We start from the raw sequence: 20,354 nt of genomic DNA on the forward strand, positions 1-20,354 counted from the left end.
ATTTTTTTCTTTGTCCGTCCAGCTTTGTTGTCTTTGTCCCCATAGCTTCTATTTATGTGTAAGTAGTTTGAGAGAGATGCAAAAACACGGACTCAAATGCATGCACACTTGGCCAATAAAGCTAATTTGGATTCTGTTACCAGAATATTTGGATTCTGTTACGAGAATCCAAATTAGCTTTATTTATATCCTGCTGCTTATTAGCAGCAGGATATAAATTTGATGTATTAAGATTTTATTCATCGCCCAAATAGTCTCTGAGTAACTGAGATAATTGCAATAATGAGACATAACTGGTGCATCACGCACGAAACGTTTCCCCGATCAGTCTGATCAGTGTGTGCGGGTTGCCCCTGGTGACGCGTCTCTGTCCAGTGTTGTCCCGCCCATCCTTTTCGTTCTCGGCCTGTGATTGGCTGTTAGGAGTTACCCTCTGCCATTGACTGGCTCGGTTAGCTGTCTGTTAGTTAACTGGATATATTTAGCTGATTGCCTTATCGGATCAGATTTAACCTGCAGTCCAACAATATAGAGTTAACTACACATAGTTTATGCTGGTTTCATGCAAACATTAGCTGGAAGACTAGTTCGTTAACTGGGTAAGCTTACTTCAACAGCAGCTTTGTTATTTCAGCAGATTCTGGATTTTCTGTAAGTAACGAAAACAAACGATTTGAGAAATGTCTTTAGACGAAGACAGGGCCAAGGAAATTTTGAAGGGCTTCAAACTGTATCCTTTTTGCTGATGTTCTGCGAAGGTTAGACGCGTTATAACTCGGTCCTGTTTGGTACGCGATAACGTCACCTCACAAGCAAGATGCTGTGACATGTTTTATATGACTAGGATTGTACAGTAAGGTTAGCTGTTGTGGCTAACCTGTCAGTTTCACCTCTCATTGGACAACGTCATCTAACGTTTCACAGCCGATGTCTGTCCTAATGTGATGTGACAAAATTAAAAGGTTATTGTCGTTACGAACCAGCTAGTTCCCATGTAAATGACGACCTGCTTTTTGAAATGAGTGGCTTTGACTGTGGCTAATCAGCCTGGCTAGCTGCTCAGTGCGCTTGGTGTATGCTGTATAGTGCCCCAACGTAATGTGCTGTAGCAATATGCGACGGGTCAATGTTGACGTAACAGCTAGCTGATAGATAGTGAGTGATTTCTGTCAAACTTGTATTTAGCTAATATGTCTTGTATATAGCTTGTTTGCGTTTTGATAGTAATGCAACTTTACATTTGGGAAGATGTGTAACGTTATTAGAGGTGAAGCGAAACTTCTTGAGAAATCAGTCAATTGCAATGTGGCACGGCTTTAGTGCTCGTATTTCGTGTGTTATCATATTCTCCAAAAGTCACGTACGTATTAGTTCCGATAATAAGTGCTTTAAGAGCTTGAATGTTTTTGTTTGTGTCACAGTGAGATCAACATGCGCTCCACTGTTACATGTATGTTATTGCTGCCATTTAAAATTTCAAACAAGTAAAATGTCTTTTGGAAATAAGTGAATTCATTTGCCTTGATTACATAGTAAATTGAGGAGCTGCCACAGAAGAGGGAGAGAGGGAGAGGAGGAGGAGGGAGAGAGAGGGAGAGAGAGGGAGAGGGAGACAGAGGAGGAGAGGGGGACAGAGGAGGAGAGAGACCCAGGTGTTTATATAGTATGTGTCTAGAATGCCCAGGAATTTTTTTTTTTTTTTACTATGTTGTTAGTCGGCTAATATTGTTATGATTTACTGCTGATTATTAATACTTTAGTATCTATTCGACTTGTGTGGTTGTGTTTTCACCTATGCGATAGGTTGCACTGGGTAAGATCATCTACAAAATACCTAAATAATAGATGTGGTTATGCATTGTTGAACATTGCTCTCTTCTCATTACACATTAGTGCATAGAGACATGTAATGTGTTGTTGTAAATTGATTGACATTTATATTGTTAAGTGTGTTTATGATTAGATAATATAATTTATAAAAAACATGGAGGCTACTCTCACAGTCTTAGTGAAGGGTTTTCTAAACACCAACCCCCATCAATTGAATACAACAAAACCAACATTGCAAAACACAACATACATTTTGAAGGAAAAAAAAGTCTGCCGACCATTACGTACCACTTAACATGAACACCTAAGGGAGCGGAAACAGAACCGTGTCCGCATCCATTTTGAACCTGAGCTGAACAGGAATGCACGAAGATGATACAGACTCTAGGCTCTAATGCACCTGAACATCACCTCAGATAGATAATCACTTAACCCTTCTGGATATATTATCCTAAAACACATATTGTCCCAAGAGCTTAAAGTTTATTATTTGATCTCCTTGTTATCTCTGTAAGGAGCATCGTAATAGGTGTAGTTGCCATGAATGAGCAAGTAAATGTGCACCTCTTAATATTTTGGGTGCTTAGTTGTGACTGCATGCTCAAGGATGTCGAATGGTTATGGTGACTCAAACTTTCTCAAAGTACCCTATATGTTCTTTTTTATACTTCCATTGACTGCTGTTGAATCCTTACTCACTATTCTCCAGTTTAACTGTTTTGGGCTGCTACTTATAACATAGCTGAGTGCATCTAGCCAAATAATATACAGCATTGCTGACTGATTTGCAATGTTTGCACATTTTACAAATGCAAACTGTAGATTTGTATCTGATGTGAGTGTGGGTGGAGCCAATGTGGCAAATTGATGCTTTCATATTACTTGCTGGATTGTGTCTTGATGTGACAAAGTAAAACCGAATTAGTACCAGTAATTCCTTCGAGAATAAGCAGCCGAGCACTGCAGCATGCTATCCTTACTGACAACAAAGAACCAGTGTTCCAGTCAGTGAAAACATAATCAAACAGTTGGATAGTTTAGGTATTTAAATAGGCATACAATTTGTGCCCCTTTTATTATATTGTACTTATTATCCCAATCTATACAAAAGATGTAGGTGTGAGCTTGTGTATCTTTCTTAGTAAGGTCAGACCTGTTGCTATAGTGCGGTAATGCCTAAATCCATGATTTAGTGGAACAGGGATTTACTACCTTCTGTCCCTAGTGCCTTATTACAGCTCACACAGAGACTAAACAGCACATCATTTTATTTTTATTTTCCAAACTGTAAATGAAACATTGATACATCACGTTATCCAAAAACCTTTGGAAGAATATAAAACTACCCCTTACAGCAGGGCCGGAGTGGGGCCACTTTTCAGCCCGGGAATTTCAAGCTCAAGACCGACCCACTTTTTCCATGGTGTAGTGGAAATTGGATAAATGAAGCAACAGTTCAGCTCTTACTATCTTGTAGTTTTGTTTTATTAACAACAAAACTGGTCCAACAAATAATGTAAAGGTTAAATACAACAATACAAATCAACTTAAGATGAGAAGTTAACAAAACATATTCCACTATTCCACAAGGATAGGTTGATAAATTAACAAAAGCAGATATAAATAAATTGTAATCACTACTTCCTAGGCAGTGCACATCCATACATACTTAACAGACATGACAAATAAATAATATGTAGTTACTACTAAATACCTAATTTTGGAAAACTAAAAGCAAATTACAAACATATGTAAGCATCGGGTTGTATCAGTATTAGTGGTTGCAGTGAGCTGCTTTCCTCTACACATCTTACTAAAATGGGGTTGTAGACTTGATACGGCCTCTCTCAGTTCACTCTCTATTGTCATGGGTTGAGTTTTTTTGTTCCGTTTTTTTTTAATTTTATAGTCTTGTGTCCCCTGCGTCTCTGCACTTTCTGTTCTCGTGATTGTCTGGGATTGTCTGTCTACCTGGTTCCTTACTGTGGATTCCCTGCACCTGTGCTGCTCTCATTGTGTCCACCTGTTGCTCGTTACCTCCTCGTATTTAAACCCCATTTGTCTCCTGTCTCCTTGTCGGTTCGTTCTGTTTGTCTCCCCGGTGTAAAGCTGTTGCCTGTGTCCTGTCTCTGGTTTTGATCGTGTTTGCGTTTGATAAGCGGTTTTCTTTGGACGTTAAATATTATTTCAACTGGTTTTGGCATCTGGGTCCTGTTTCCGGTATCTCAGAAGGTTGGTTTGTTCTGTTACGTGAGATACCGGAAGGCAGGAAGCAGGTTAAGAAACTACATTTACTTTGAACTATTAAAACAAATGCAGACTAAATGGTAACTGCAGCTTTTCACTAGGGGCTCATTAACTTGGTGTGTTCTGAATTGTGCAGGGACCCTAGTCACACACACACACACACACACACACACACACACACACACACACACTTGCAGCAGGCGCAAAGGAGGTAATGGTACAACTTCATATGATGTTGTTGGAGCTTAAATCAATTGCTGCACAATAGTTTCTTTAGGTTAGTTTGTGATGAAGTAATTTGAGAGAGAATAAATGAAAAGTCACAGATTTTCAGACATGACCAGGAGAATGGCCTATATTTCTTTGCCGTCTGTTTACCCACTTTCATTATGGACATCCTGCTAAAGTTATGCATGGGTTCTCTTTTGTGAAACGTTTAGAAATTAGACATGCCACCTGGTGAAAGAGTGAGAAATACTTTGCAGTATGGCCTGGATGCTTCTCGAAGGTGTGGAGGACGATGAGTTTGATGCAGGAGATTGGATTTAGTTGGATTTAAAGGATTAGAGAAACCATTCAACTCAGCACACTTTACTAGAAAGCCTGTAGGAGACATGGGGGATGGTGAAGGTGGTACAGCACTGACGTGTGTGTGTGTGTGTGTGTGTGTGTGTGTGTGTGTGTGTGTGTGTGTGTGTGTGTGTGTGTGTGTGTGTTGTAGACTTGATATGGATGCTCTCAGTTCACCCTCCATGTTGAGATTAGGTATTTTTCCGGTTTTGAGAGATGGAACAGCAGAAAAGACACCTGATGGAGACTTGGCGAAGATTGGCTTTTGGCAAAACGCCAAAAATTGTCGAGTCGCGCATTCGCAGCGTAACCTGTTAAGGGCATACCGTAACTATTTACCCGAAAGTACAGGCCTTTCTCCATGTATTTATAATTGACTTAGGCTGTGTCCACTACTGAACACTTGCGCACTTTGAGCACTGACTTTCAGTTCTTAGGGCGCCACACTGACCACCAGCAGAATTCAGTGCACTGAAAGTACCCGGATGGCGCACTGCAAACGGTCAAAAAATTCAGTGTAAAACGATGGACACTACTCTCACTAAACGGGCGCCATCTTGGCTACGTAGCGGAAGAACCCTTTTCGCCAGCTTTTCATTAATTTATTTATATCCTCCCACTGCGATTGTGAAGGTGTCGCAGTTTCCACATGGGTTGGAGGAAGGGGTACACAAGGGACAAAAATAGGGTAAGAAGTGCGTTCATTTTGTCAGTTTTTTAGTTTGTGGGTATCACGAGCAGATTTTGCTAACGTCACTTCCGGCTTAATTTCGCGGGTGCCGCGAACAGATTTGCATTCGTCACTTCCGCGAATTGGTTAACGTAAGTGTTCCATTTCATACAGCGCTTATCAGCGACAGAGTGCACTACAGATGTTAGTGCTCTGTATTAGAGTGAACTGTATTGCAGTGTACTTCGTAAAGTGTTTGGTAGTAGACGCGGCCTTAGTTTGATATCCGTGTACTTTGTAATGTGTAAAGCCAGCAGTTCACTGGTACAAGATACAAGCACTTCAATGTAATATTTTGATTGGGAATAGGTTGACAACGCTACAACCCTATTAATCAAGGCTACAATAATAGCCTAACAATTTTTTTTAACCAGGCTTTTTCAGCCCCGCCTGTCCTCTTCCTCCGTCTATCCTCCCTGACGCGTATCGTTGCTGTCGGGCCGGCCCAGCTATCAGCTGCCTATCTGAGAAAACTTTTTGGAATGAAGTTTAAGGACCGAACCAACTCTATTTGGGAGGGGAGAACTTCCTCGCTTGGTACAACCGGTGTACCACGCGAGGAAGTACTCCCCCTTGCCGTTGGTTGGTTCCATAATGGACCGAACCAACTCGATTTGGGAGGGGTGAACTTCTTTGCATGGTACAAACCATGCAGAGGCTGCGGTGTCAGAATGGGAAACGTGTGTAGCTCATTTTAAGAGGAGCTCGACTAACGTGATTAATAAATTTTTTGACCGGTCAAGAAGTAAAGCGGCCCACCGGGAACTACTAATTCTCCCGATTACCCACCCCGGGCCTGCTAGGGGGCGCTGTAGTGAATCGCTCGATTTTGGGCTTTTTCTCGTTTTCAGGCGTTGTAATCTAACCAATTCCTTCTAAAAATTAAACACAATTTATTTCACATTCAAGCAATATGATGTGAGACTTTTGCAGGAAAAATGTATCAAAGGATTTTCAAAGTATCTATGTGAGCGCAGAGCAGCGCCAAAGAGACATAATTTTCCATGAAAATGGAATTTGTGTTAACCCGGCTGTACATTATGCAATCTGCTTCATATTTCTCATATGTCTTGACCCCCTGACCCTGAAGACATCCATGTAATCATTTTAAGGTTGCATGTTTTATACTTTTCAATACGCTCCTTCTCAGAGATTAAACAGATCCCTCTTAAAATGTGTCGGACGATAAGACATTGACAATGCATCACCGTGAAGATTGTACGGATCCGTTGAATGGTGTCGAGTCGGAGCATCGCGAAAGTTTGGTCAACAACAAAGGTGCTTTTGAGGCACTGAGCATGCTCGTAACTTAACTTGGAAAACACATTTTAAGGCAAAGATGTAGTTACCTGATATGATTTAAATGCTTCAAAATGCCACTTTGGCTCAATAGCGCCCCCCACAAATATTCATTTAAGCAGCTCCAGCGCTACGATCGACCTACATGTATGAAACTTGGTAGGTATATGTAACGCATGTGAACTGAAAAGAAAGTCTCTTGGGACCATGCTCTAAACCAGTGTTCCCTTACCTTTTGTGCACCACAGACCGGTTTTGTGTGAGACAATATTTTCATGAACCGGCCTTCACGGTGTTGTCAATAAATATGACGTGATAAAATGATACGACCGGCATAAAGCAATTATAAATTGCATAAATATACAACTCAATATTACGCCGAATTAGTGGGAGCCCTGAACTTGTTTCTCTACAAGGAGCCGGGATGGGAGACAACCGACGAGTGTACTTTACGTCCAGTCTACAGGTTAAGTTAAACCTTTACGTCCGGTCTACTGCTTATCTTAAATCCCGCTTAACAAAGACAGGATGCAGAGCTGCCAACTGTTCAAAAAACCTTGAAGTGAGATTTTGCCGACAGGGAGGTGGGGGCGGGGGGCAATAAATACTCTCCGCTGTGTGCCGGGAGGGCGTGATTTTAAGACTGAAATGAGTGACAGTCACGGTAATGCGTGACACCTGAGAGCCCTGATACCTCAGTCTCTCTGCTCTTCTCTGCCGGCGGTCCCCCAGTCGTGCAGGTTTCTCCCACGACTGTGTCTGTTTGGGGTAAATAGGATGTCTATGCAGCGAAAAGGTTTACAGATGCGCTCCTTAGTGCCATCTATTGTCGGGAAGTTGAAAAAGGAACCAACGCGCCTCAGAATTTTTTTTTTGCCATGAGATATTGGTTGTGTGGCGTGTTACACGGCCAAACCAAGAGTTGGTGGCTCTGAGGATGTTTGGAATGGAAACAGTTTTCAGAGCTTTTTTGGTGATCTCAGGATATTCTGCCTTGATTTTAGACCAGAACACCGGCAGAGTTGAAGCAGACTAAGGTTTCATTTTTGGGGTAACGTGTGTCAGAGGCTTAGATGTACAGATGGATGTTTCCAGTCCTTTTTCAAAATAAATTTCCTGACTTTTTTTTGTTCTTCAAAATAAAACTTTTTTTTCTTTTTTAATTTTAAAAATAATAAAATAAAATGCATTCATTCTTTCTGTGCGGCCCAGTACCAACAGATTTTGCCCCATATGATACAAAAAAGTTGGGGAGAACAATCAGCTCTATTATAATTATTTTTGCCTATGAGCTTATGTTCTCATTGCACAGCTGCTTTCATCTGTTCCTCTGCTCCTTCAGGCCTCTTATATGGCTTCTTGGGACCTGTTTAACAGCATTTTTAACCAATCACATTTCACCTGTCTTACAAGATTAGCCTGGTCAAACAGCCTTCTCAACGTGTGATTGGTCACAGGACCCGCGTGACCATCAACATGCGCTGTGATTGGTCAGTGTAGCTACCATCTCAAACCTAGAAGCTAGAATCTCAGGACTTACTAATGACCCCTTTCCCACAGAGGTTTATGTGTGTCTGGTGAGTGAAATGCTGATTATGTTACTGTTTTATACATTTGCAGTCATATTTAATCATAAACAAGCCACCGCGCTGTTGTTGCTGCTGCTTCTTCGGCTGCTGCTGCTTCTACCCGCGGCCTCTTATGCTGTGTTCACACCGAACGCGTCAAGATTTCGAAGCGCGTCGAGATTTCATGTAAAGTCAATGCACAGCCGCGTAGACGCGTATTTTCCAGCGAGCAGCGCGTCAGACGCGTAGAAGCAGCACGAACAGCCCGCAGGTCCCGGAGCGAACTCGGGTTGACGCGTGAGTTCAAATTTCCCAACTCCGGCTGCAAAAATGCGCGAGTCATAGTTGCGTCAGCCAATCAGCATTGAGATGGTCCGCTCGTCACCGCCGTCTTGCCGGTGCTGAATCAAACTGCTGCCGGTCACCCGAAAGGAGCGCTGGTAGCGGCTTCATTCAGGCGCTGTTGTGAGACAACAGATACTATCATGAACCCAGACACCATGGAGTTTATATTCACACGTTTTTGTGACTTCCACAACAAGTATAAAGCAGATCTAGTGGTTATTTCATCGATAGTCTATAAGAAAAGATTGCTCTTTTCAATGAAAAAAGCGGCGGAGATAAGCCACGCCCCCGTTGTGGCGCCGCGAATAGTCTTGCTGCTTTTGGTGTGAACACACTATTTCTAGACGCACATCGAAAAAACTCTCGCAGCATGTCGAGAAATTTTTTTAGGCATTCGGTGTGAACACAGCATTAGGTCGCATTGCAGCCACGGTGCGCTGCTGTCACATTGCAGCCACTGTGCGCTGCTGTCGCCAGCACAGCTGTGCTGCAATGTCTTGTCTGTCAGTGCCAGGGTTTTGTTTGTTTGATTTGGACAACATGCATTGTTGTTGATGGAGTTGTGCTCTCCCCTTGCTCTGCTGGCACGTTGGCGGGCGCATTTCCTCCGATGTGGTGCGCTGCGACTGACTCTCGGTCGGCTTGGAAAGGCTCGGGGGAAGGCGGCACATCGCCTCCAGACCTCGCTGCTTCCCGGGGCCGTGGAATATGTGCTTGCTGCCTTCTTCCCCAGCTGGGGGGGCACAGGGCCCCCTGCTCCCGGCGCCACTGTTCTCAGTGTGCCTCAACCGTGTCGCCAAGGCAGGGATCGGCCTAAGTAAAGGGCATCAGGGGTCTTCGGTGACGTCGGCAACCCACCCAACCCGTTTGGAAACACGGACCAAGGAATCTATCGCACACACGAGTCAGATTGCCTCTGAAACCCCGTGGCGCAATGAAAGTGAGGGCCGGCATGCGCCAGCAAAGGTGCGTAATTTTGCGTAATTGCACCGCGGGGGCACACATGTATGAATGCGTCGTGTATTGAGTGGGTCGGTCTGTGACTAACTCCAGGGACACTTTTCCCCCCGGTCAGCCCTTGAAGTTGGCTATACAGCACTCACAGAAGGCCTAAGTCTAACACTCACAGCCCGCCACTGATTCACTTAATATTTTGTGCAGTCCTTTGTGGCCAAGACAACAGCTCTGAGTCTTCTCCTATAATATGGGATGAGGATGGTGAACACATGGATGAATCTGATACCTGAATATCTGGATCTAAGATACCTAGATATGCAGAATTTCTCCAGATCCTTCAGATACTGAGGTTGAAGCTTATGGACTCTCCTCTTCAACTCATACCACAGATTTTATGTGGTGTTTGGACAGGTGGACTGTGATGGCCATGGCAAAACTGTTGCAAGATCCAACCTCGACCCATTTTAAGTTTCCTGGCTGATACTCTTAGGTTTTTGTTTAGTATTTGATGGAGTTCATGATACCAAGATGCTAACAAGATGTCCTAAGCCTTTAGAAGAAAAACAGTCCCACAATATCAAAGTTCCGCCACTATACTTCACAGTGGGCATGAGGGTGTTTCTAAATCTTTCTGTCTATGCCAAACCCACCTTTGATGTTTGTTGCAAAAAGTCTATTGTGATCTCATCTCACCATGAAACCCAGTCTCATTGAAAGTCCCAGTAACATTTGGTAAACTGTTGGCAACTTTGTTATTGCGGACCCCAAGACTCAACTAACCTCTGCAATTCTACAGCTGTGATCATTGTTTTCTCGGGTCTTTCCCATAGTGATAAATGACTCAGGGAATTTGGCTGTGTCATGGCATATTTAAACCCCAATAAAGTTGACCACTTAAGAGTTCCTAATCAAAAAAAGAGTTAGAGTTTTTAACGATGACTGTAATTATACTTCCGTTAGATTTTAATCCTGACATTTACACAAAACATGTGTGCCAATAATTGTGGCACATGTTTTGGAGAAAAAAGTGTGTTAATTGTAAAAAAATAATTTAAAAAATGTTACTTCAATGAAAAGGTAAGATTGTTGTGAATATTTTAAACATGAAATACCAAAGGATAAACAGTAACAACATTTTTTTACAGCCTGTTTTGCTCATATTCACTCGGGTACCAATGATTCTGGAGGGCACTGCACATACAGTATATGGCCCGTCCCAACCTTTTCCGATCTCCTCCCCCTTCACGCATTAACCTGTTGCCTCAGGTCTGCCAATGCAAACACTCTAAAGACCACCTGGACTAAGTGCCGGACCTCGGGTAACAGGGCCTTCTCAGCTGCTGCACCCCCCTTCTGGAATGCCCTCCGCATCCACATCCGTCAGGCTCCCACCCTATCATCATTTAAGCAAGCTCTCAAAGCACACCTCTTCAAACTTGCCTTCACCTGCGAACCCCTTCTCCCTACCTTTCACCTGCTAACCTCTGTTCCTTACCCTCCACTACATGACTCATTTCTTTGCAGCTTCTCCAGTTTTCTTTTTTATCAACATTTTTCTGATTGTTTGTTTTTTTTTGCTCCCTTCTCTTTCTGTTCCGTTTGTCTTTGTCGTATGTAAAGCGTCTTTGAGCATTTTCAAAAACGCTATAAAATTAGAGTATTATTATCATTATTATTATCATCAGAGCTATATACATTTTAAAGGAGGGGTGTAGAAACAGCGTTGCAGCTCAATTCCCTTCTGTTGATTCATAAGATGAGGGGGGAAAAAAAGTTTTATATTTACAACCAGGAAAAGCAAGGATAAGAAACAGTGTTTAGATCTTACATCCATATTCAAGACTAAAAAAACATGAATTGTCAATCAGTCAACTATAGCAACGACTTGACTTAATAATATTTAATATTGTAGATTCTTAGTCGTGGAAATATATCTATTAGACACCCCTAATAGATACATTTATTAGAAGAAAAAAATCCTAAAGCAGTTAATATTCACTAATCAAGTATTTTTAGGGGTTTAATGAATCTCTACTATAAGCATTGGTGGAATGTAACAAAGTATTTTTACTTCATTACTGTACTTAAGTAAATTTTTACGTATCTGTTTACTTAATTAAAAATAATAGTGCATACTTTTCACTTTTACGCTGTTACATTTTGCAGCTATTGCCTATACTTTTACTCCACTACATTTCTACAATATGTGTCGTTATTCGTTACATTTTATGAACACAGTTTCGCCAAAATGTGGCCTACACAAAAATATGGATTGCATTGCTGTTTTGGAAGTTTAAACCAATCAGGTGTCTCTATCTGCTCCATTGACAGCAGAGTGTGCATTTGGCAGCAGCACTAGCGGTAGCCTTGCCTTATTTGCTTAAACATTCGACAGACAGCCTAACAAACAACTTTTCAACATGGATCCAGTCAGCCTTATCTGAGCTTTCGGATATGAGCCACCCTTGGCCAATGTAAAAAAACATGTTCGATCTCAAAGGCCCCAAGAATGACTCGTGGAGGTTTCAATGCCTTTCCTATCTACCTCAAAAAAAAGAGTTGCTATCTTTGCAGATAATCCCTGGTAGATAACTTGTCGTCCGCAGAATTGTAAAATCGAGTGTGAAAAGTATTACAGAGGGTAAGCACAATAATAACACCAACCTTTCCAATAAATAAATGTTGTTGCTTATAATTATTACTAGGAGTGACTTCTGTAGAGGCATAAGTACTACCAGAAGCTATATCTGCATTCTTTTTCAAAATGGTACAGCCCTAGACATTAAGAGACAACCCATTGTGTGAGTGCTTTTACTTTTGATACTTAAAGTAAATTTAAAAGTAAGTACTTTTTTACTTAAGTAGGATTGTTGATATAGCACTTTTACTTTTATTTTCCTGGGTACTTGTACTTTTACTTAAGTACTAAACTTCAGTACTTCCTCCACCATTGGCTATAAGTAGAATTTGGTATGATCCGACATAAAAGTAAAGATAATTGAGATGTGATTTAAAATTGTAATACTATTAACTGATAAATGGAACTGCGTGAAGATAAAAATGATCCCCCAACACATATGTCTTGCAGAAGGAGGCAAATAAATCCAAATGTAATCATCAAATATATAGCCTAATTATTAAACTATATGACACATACACTGGTTGTTATCACAGTGGAACAAACCCTTCTTAAACCTATGTGTTCTACTGAATCTTTTTTTAAATGTCATCCTGACCAACTGGATTTATAACTCAAATAGTCATATGAGATTAGGGTGAATCCCTGAATGATTGCTTTCAGATGTGTGCATTTGTAATGCAACTATGTTCTCATCACTCATGTAACAATATGACATGTCAGGCCCTGGAGCTTCAGTAGCTGTGTGTTTTGAGGCCGTTAGAATGGAGAGCTTCACAGATGGCGAGAAGTCAAGTGTATGTGACACTAAGTAGTTTGAGTGTGACAGGATCCTAAGTGGAGAATCTTCAAGAACAGAAGGCTGTGGGATGATGGTTCTGCTATCCAAAGACAAAACAAGGTAGCATCAGTGTGTGCCATAGTGTTTTAATTCTGCAGTTCCTCGGGAGAATTTTTCTGATTTAACTGAAACAAACCAGCAACACACTGATCAATTTAGAATCCCAGGCTGAACATATCCTGATTTTTGGAACAGTGCTGCACATGACTCTTATACCAAGTCAGGCTCAAAGCCAACGTTTTAATTTCAAAATGCAAAGCATATTCGTGAGGAGAAACCAGGACAACTAATTTAAGCCGAAAAAATATGTTATATTAGTTGAGGCTGTTGCAGGACAGCTATCCAAGTAGTTAATTCGACACGCATATAATGATCGGACAGGCTGCCTGCCTGTCTACCAACCATCATTCAATCAAAGGATTGTTGGTTCGATTCCCGACTCCACCAGTCCATATCAGTGTATCCTTGGGCAGCACACTTAACCCAAATATGCAGGTGGCACCTTGCATGGTAGCTCCTGCAATCAGTGTAAGAATGGCTGAATGTCGTGTTAAAGTGCTTTGAGTGGTTGAGAGATTAGAAAAGTACTATACAAGTACAGTCCATTTACCTTCCTGTCTTCCGACCAATTGACTTCTCTCTAAAAGTTATGTATGTTTGTAGAGTTAAAAAGGTACAGTGATTGGTAGGTAAGTAGATAGATAGATTCAATGCATGCTGATTCATTGGGGGCGCCTTCAGACTGTTGTTGAAATGATTGAGGAGACGCAGCAGGAGAAGCTGTAAAATACAGTGCAATCACATAATAGGTCCTTACAGACTCTGTGATTGACGGCTGTATTGTGTTTATATTGAATGTAAAGGTCAGAAACAGCTGACCAACTGGCAGACTGATGCGACGGCTATAGCCGGGATCATCTAGACAAATACTTCTTCAGCTTCCTCTCACTCACCTCCACGCAGCTTTTTTTAATGCTTCCTCAGATTCATTTTGACCAATATGATTTAAGCCTGATTTTTATATGCTGGGATTTCACCCAAATGAGTGATATGTCGGTTTATATATCATAGAGCAGTGGTTCTCAACCGGTCTGGCTCCGGGACCCACCATCACCCTTGACATCTCCAATGTATTTAATAAAATGATGGTGCAGTTTGAACCTGAGATAGTATGGAGACAGTATACAGTATGCTCAGTATACTCCTTTTTTTAAAGGATCGACATTTTGGTGCCATGCTGTGGAATCACTCTGAAAAACGTCTTTGTCTGTGAGCAAGTGAAACAACGTCATCTTGGTATAGGGCCGCACAGAAAGAATGAAGAAAAAAAGAAAAAAAACAAGACAAATAAAACAAGGTTTTATTTTGGAAAAATGACCGGCTACATCCGTCTGTGATCTGAGCCTCTTACTCTTGACACATGTCAGAGGCTACGTGATAACAATGCCCCAAAAATGAAACTTAAATGTACGTTTTAAGTCTGCCGGAGTGCCGATGTTCTGGATTAAAATCAAGGCAGAATGTCCAAAAAGCTCTGAAAACCTGCAGGCAACATCCTAACCGCGAGGGTAAATACAGATCGCGATCAGTAGTGTGTGGGTGTAGGGGTGTTGAAGGTGCATAACAAAACAATAAGTAACAGAACCTAAACTAACTCTGCGGCGCAGGTGCATAATAGTCACATGGGAATAAAAAACAATATCAGTATACTCCTTTTTAAAGGATTGACATTTTGGTGCCATGCTGTTAAATCACTCTCAAAAACGTCTTCGTCTGTGAGCAAGTGAAACAACATTCCCTTGGTATCGGGCCGCACAGAAAGAATGAAGAAAAAAAACAAGGCCGGTTTTATTTTGAAAAACGACCGGCTACATCCGTCTGTGATCTGAGCCTTTTACTCTTGACACATGTTAGAGGCTATGTGATGATAACAACAATGCCCCAAAAATGAAACTTAAATGTACGTTTCAAGTCTGCCGGAGTGCCGATGTTCTGGATTAAAATCAAGGAAGAATGTCCTAAAATCGCCAAAAAGCTCTGAGAACCTGCAAGCAACATCCTAACTGTGAGGGTAAATACAGATCGCGATCAGTAGTGTTGCATGATGGGTGGGGAAACCATGAGTGTGAATACAGATCGCGAGGAGTATTATAAAAGTGATTTCTGAAATTCAGGTTTCGGAGTCAATTTAACATGTTCTGTAAAGCACAGAATGTAGTCGGGCCGGCAATGCCACACAGCAAACTCAGCAGAGCTAAATTAACACTCTTGATTTTAACACTTTTGAAGAGTGTATAAGGGTCCACACCACAAAGTGTTAATTTCACTCTTTTTGGAGAATTAGTACTTTAACACCAATTTAGTGTTATTATTGACTCTTTTGGGAGTTTAAATTTAACTCTTTGTAACACTCAGCAGTGTTAGTTGTTTTTTTTTTAACTTGTATGTAGTCCCATTTTAACTCTATAAGGTGTGAATGTGTTTTTTTTTTAGTAGAAATACTAAAAAAATCAAAGTTTGTTAAAGGGAAAGAGACATGTTTGTTTTAAAACATATTTATTTTTAAACCAGTGCATCACATGGACATTTTACAATGCTTTTTAAAACATACAACAAGAGGGTATAATGTATGCTCTGTCACTCTGAGTATTGTTTATCAAAAGGTCTAACATACAACATGTCAACATTTAATTTTAAATGTTGACAAAGAACAGAAAACAAGTAAACATACAATTTGTTTTCGCTCTGACCTTTGTGAACTGGTGGCATATTTGTACTTTAACGTAGTAGTCTTGCTCTCAGTTCTTTGACTTGTGGGGTTTCCTTTGTGTTTCCAACATCAATGTTGTAAATCGTGGGTTGAATGAGGGTGGAGAAACTGGAAAGAGCTTCGTCGTATGAAAGGCTGAAGACATAGTGAGCTTTAAATAGCACATCAAACGCAGCCACCGATGTCTGAGCGTTGCATGGGACAGCTTACAGCTTACTGGTGCACAATGATGAAGAATCTTTCGATCTTCTTCTCTTGCCCACCGATGTAGAGGAGGAAGGGCTGTCTAGCATCAACTTTCTCCAGGAATGTAGTGATGCTGGCTCCTTCATTGTTTGAATGTAATAGATTCATATAATTAGCATAATAAGCAGTTCTCTCTCTCTCTCTCTCTCTCTCTCTCTCTCTCTCTCTCTCTCTCTCTCTCTCTCTCTCTCTCTCTCTCTCTCTCTCTCTCTCTCTCTCTCTCTCTCTCTCTCTCTTGCCTTCTTAAGATCTCGCCAAAGAAGCTTCCTAAGACGCTCTTAGTGGGAGCTGTCCACCGCCGTGGTGATGAAACTAAATCAATTGATGCCAGGTTAATCGATCACCCACCACTTTATCAGCACATAAATCACACACAACACTCTGTGGTCCCCACACACAGGTGCAATTACGCTGCGCGCGCGTGCCGTTTGGTGGGCATTCTGATGTTTGTCCGGGCATGGCGCGGGAGGACCGGTGTCACGGCTGCCACACTCCGTGAAACCGATGCCTTGCTGAGGCCGGTGCCGTCCCCCACCACCTCCAGGAAGCTCCCCACTGCGTAAAAACACAGGCTGAGGGCAACATTGCAGCGGGTCGGCCTTTGGATGTGTGGTGACACTAGTGTGACGGGGCGTTGGATCTCCACACGGGGAAGCCGGTACGTGGACTGGACAGCCCAGTCCGACAGAACAATAAATGGGGAGAAGTGCTGACGCACACATGCATTTATGTAAACCATCTGGCTTCGCGCACGGCGACGCTGTTGGTTAGCGAGATTATGCCATATTACAGCCTTGATGCCTCACGCGTGGACTTCAGCAACGCCTTTAGACGAGGAGCCTCTCTTGATGAGGTTCCAGCTGAGTTCAGTTACACCTGTCAGTTTCCTTTATCTATGGAATACCACAGGGTTGTTGATGTTTTTATAGCTAACGTAAACTCATGCCGAATGTGTGTGAAAACGCAATGAGTGATATTAATGATGATTCATTTCATAGCTACAGGAACACGGGAAATTCTTTATTTTTATATCGTTATTTTTCTTTTTATACTATTTTTCTTGCGTCAGTGTTCTGCAGCTGTGGGCGCACATTCATCATTACGCATGGTTTTAGTATCCCTTTGAATATCAGATATAACTTTCCCTGACGCGGCTGCAGTGAGCGTTTAGTCGCTAAGAAGGCTTTAAGAGTGGGTCAGACTGATCTTACGTTTCGTTCTTAGTGAAAGAGCGTCTTTAGCTAAGAACGACTCTGGGAAACACGTCATTCTTTAACAGCGCTCTTAGGGCGCTCCCAAGACGCTCTTAGCGCTTAAGAGCGTCTTAACGAATCTGGGAAACGCGGCCCTTATATATAACTGCAGCACTCAAAAATTTAAATGTTGCTCATACAAAAGGCTGATGGTACATACCTTAATACACCTTACAAGATGGTTGGCTGCCTGGGCTGACCTTACTTTGGCTGTTTTTGTGTGGCCTCTTGATGTAGGGGGCAGGAGATGCAACAGCAACAGAAGAGCTGACATATCACTATCCCAGCCTTAAAGACATGTAAGATATTTTGAAAAGAATAAAATAAAGCAATGGAAAAGAAAACATTATTTTAGCCTCTAACAGCTACCATAAATCTAAACTCAGCACAATTGCAGTGACCACTCATTTAAAGAAATCGTGATTATGAAAATAACTTCGAAAACAGTATTAATTTCTTGGTTATTTCAAAGCTCCAGTCAATATTCAAAGAAACCATAGTCATATTCTTATTATTCTTATTCTTTCTTATTCTTATTATATTATTTCAATTTTTAGTTTTACTCGACTTGTATATTTGGGTTTTTTACACAGAAAAACTGTCCATATTTACCAAAGTCATTCTCAGCCTCAGTGTCAAAAGCCAGCAACTTTTTGACGTGGGGACTTCGGGGAAAATGAATGAATTTAAAACAATTTACAAAAAATAAATCAGTATGACACAATATCAGATGTCTAATAGCAGACATATTGATACATGCAGATTAGACAAAAGAGTCATATCAATTCTTTGATACATTTATTAAGTAACCATACCTGTTACTGGGCACTGGCGGTATCCAATCTGGAAGTTTTGGACCCCTGACTTTGTCAGCCCATCAAATATGTCTGCATCAACCTCAGTATCTAGTGTCAGTTAGGATTAGCACACCTTCACTGAGAAGTTGAGCCTCCAAACTAAATTTCTGCGTTACTGGGAGAAATTAAAATAAAAATAAAATTGCGTTAATTTAGCTTTTTGAGTAATTACATTTTTATGTTTCACAATATATTAATATTATATGAGACAAACCTTTTTGAAGAAACTGGAGGAAATCAAAGATGTTATCCTTTTGTGGAACTTTGATGTATTTCTGGACTCCTCCGTATTCCACCTTTGCCAGCATTTTCTGTTGCAAGAGTACCTTAGCTTTAGTTAACGTTAGCCAAAGTAATTAAGATAAATAGTCAATATGAGACAACATCAAGTAATTAACGTTAGTTAAAGTTCGATTCTAAAACATAATGAGTGTACCACAAGAAATATCCGATTACTAACGTTATTTGACTGCATACAATTGCTGCTTGAAAGTGAGCCCCTCATGTGTTACAGCATGGTGGCCTACGGTGGCTTTGATGGCACAAAAAGCATATTTCACAAATGTGTAAATTAAAAAAGCAAGACCGCTGTAACGCTTCTCCGTTCCCAAGTTGAGTTTCCCAAAGCACAATGACGGCAACAGACCAGCGTTGATGTTTCTTAATGCTTATTGCTCAGCGCTCTTTTAGACTGTTTGTGTGTGCGCAGCAGAAGTCATTACATCGTTTTTTAAGCGCGAGCACACACACAAACAGCTGTCTGTTGCCGTCATCGTGCATCGGTAAACTCAAGTCGGGAACAGAGAAGCGTAAACCCATGGCCCGCCACCGTCTTCAGCATTACTGGAGTGAATCAGCTAGGTTAGCTTAATGCTAAGCGCTAATGTTAAGTGTAGTGATGGCACACAGTAACGCTATCGTTATAACACAATGCTAACAGTTGCTCACCATGCCGGAAGAGAAATATATAAATCAAAACATATAACTTAGTTAACAGAAAAGTACTTACCGAAAATGTTATGCTAAAAAACCAAGGTAATGGACGAAGTTTCTGCTTTCATGTCGAACTCGGAGACTCACTGGCTTGATTCAGTCATTTAAAAGTACATAAGGGGGAGGGGTGAATTAACACCTACGTTGTCACAAGTCAGGTTTGGAGTTCAGACTTAAAAAATCGGAGTAAAGCTAACTGAAGTGACACTTACAGATTTAATTAGCAGACTTTTTGTTTAGACACTCGGTTTTGACACTGACAATTTGTTAACTGAGTTAAATATACGAGATTTGACTCAATACAGAGTAAAATTAACTCTACATATGCTCACATTTCACCAACACCAAAAAATGAACTCTTCTCCATTTGCTGTGCAGAGGGAGGGCCGGCTGGTGATGGAGGTGGTCCGGCCACAACCCTGTCGGCCCACGGGGACTTTTCCAAAGTAATCCCTGGTTTGACCCAACCTGGAACACGCTGCTGAAAACAGAAGTTTGGGTTACACTATTTAGCATTATTAAAGCATGAATAAACACTGAATTCATAATTTATAAAGCATTGTTCTCAAATTGAACACTCATTAGTAACTCATTCGTATGCAATTCATAAACAGTTATAAATGTTTCATTCTTGATTAAAAAGCTTGGGTTTTTATACTTTATAAATGATGAAGTCCCCATTTGTAAATGATGTATTAAGGAGTTATAAATGATTAATAAGATAATTTGTGAAGTGTTAGTGAATGATTAAAAAAAGCTGCAATTCCTGATTAATTCAAGTAGTTACCACTCGTTGGTTAAGTATTGATTAAGTAAGTTCTGTTGTGACCTCATCTAAAGTGAAGACTATTTTGCCTTACAAAGCATAAAATATTCATGATTAATTCAGTAGTTGCTACTCATTAGTTAAGTAGTAGTTATGTATGTTCTGTGACCTAATCTAAAGTGAAGACTATCTATGCTTTGCAAGCAGGGCCTCAAAGCTAAGTTTCAGTTATCTTTTCAAAACAAAATGGAAATACACACAACACAAAGTGATAAAGAACATTAATATGATGGTGCTGGGGGGTCATGTTCGTCAGTGGCACAAGTGTGCCATAGTTTGTTGGCACATAGCTACATATTGATTATGCTAGCTAACTAGCCAGCTAGCGGGAGTTAGCTACCCCGCTTGGTCGCTCATCACTGGTCCTGAGATGTGTCACCTCAG

General features: G+C 41.1%; 1 protein-coding gene across 4 annotated transcripts in view; it reads left to right on the plus strand.

Annotated features, from left to right (window-relative positions):
* The first annotated feature begins 466 nt into the window (after positions 1-466).
* Positions 467-20,354, plus strand: part of pde6d (phosphodiesterase 6D, cGMP-specific, rod, delta) — a 34,767-nt gene continuing 14,879 nt past the window's right edge. The window contains exons 1-2 of one of the 4 annotated variants that reach the window (XM_068593235.1): positions 474-599; positions 691-730. Coding sequence is in view for 2 of the 4 variants with exons in the window: in XM_068593233.1 (XP_068449334.1) it covers positions 681-730 (50 nt within the window). In the remaining 2 variants the exon portion in view is untranslated. Of the gene's footprint in view, positions 731-9,446; positions 9,556-20,354 lie in introns of those variants that run through there. The other 3 variants (XM_068593233.1, XM_068593237.1, XM_068593234.1) reach the window with 3 other exon arrangements.

This window comes from Clinocottus analis, unplaced genomic scaffold (genome assembly GCF_023055335.1).
Source record: "Clinocottus analis isolate CAN_PGR_092001 unplaced genomic scaffold, fCliAna1.0.p SCAF_29, whole genome shotgun sequence".
Classification (NCBI taxonomy): Eukaryota; Metazoa; Chordata; class Actinopteri; order Perciformes; family Cottidae; genus Clinocottus; species Clinocottus analis.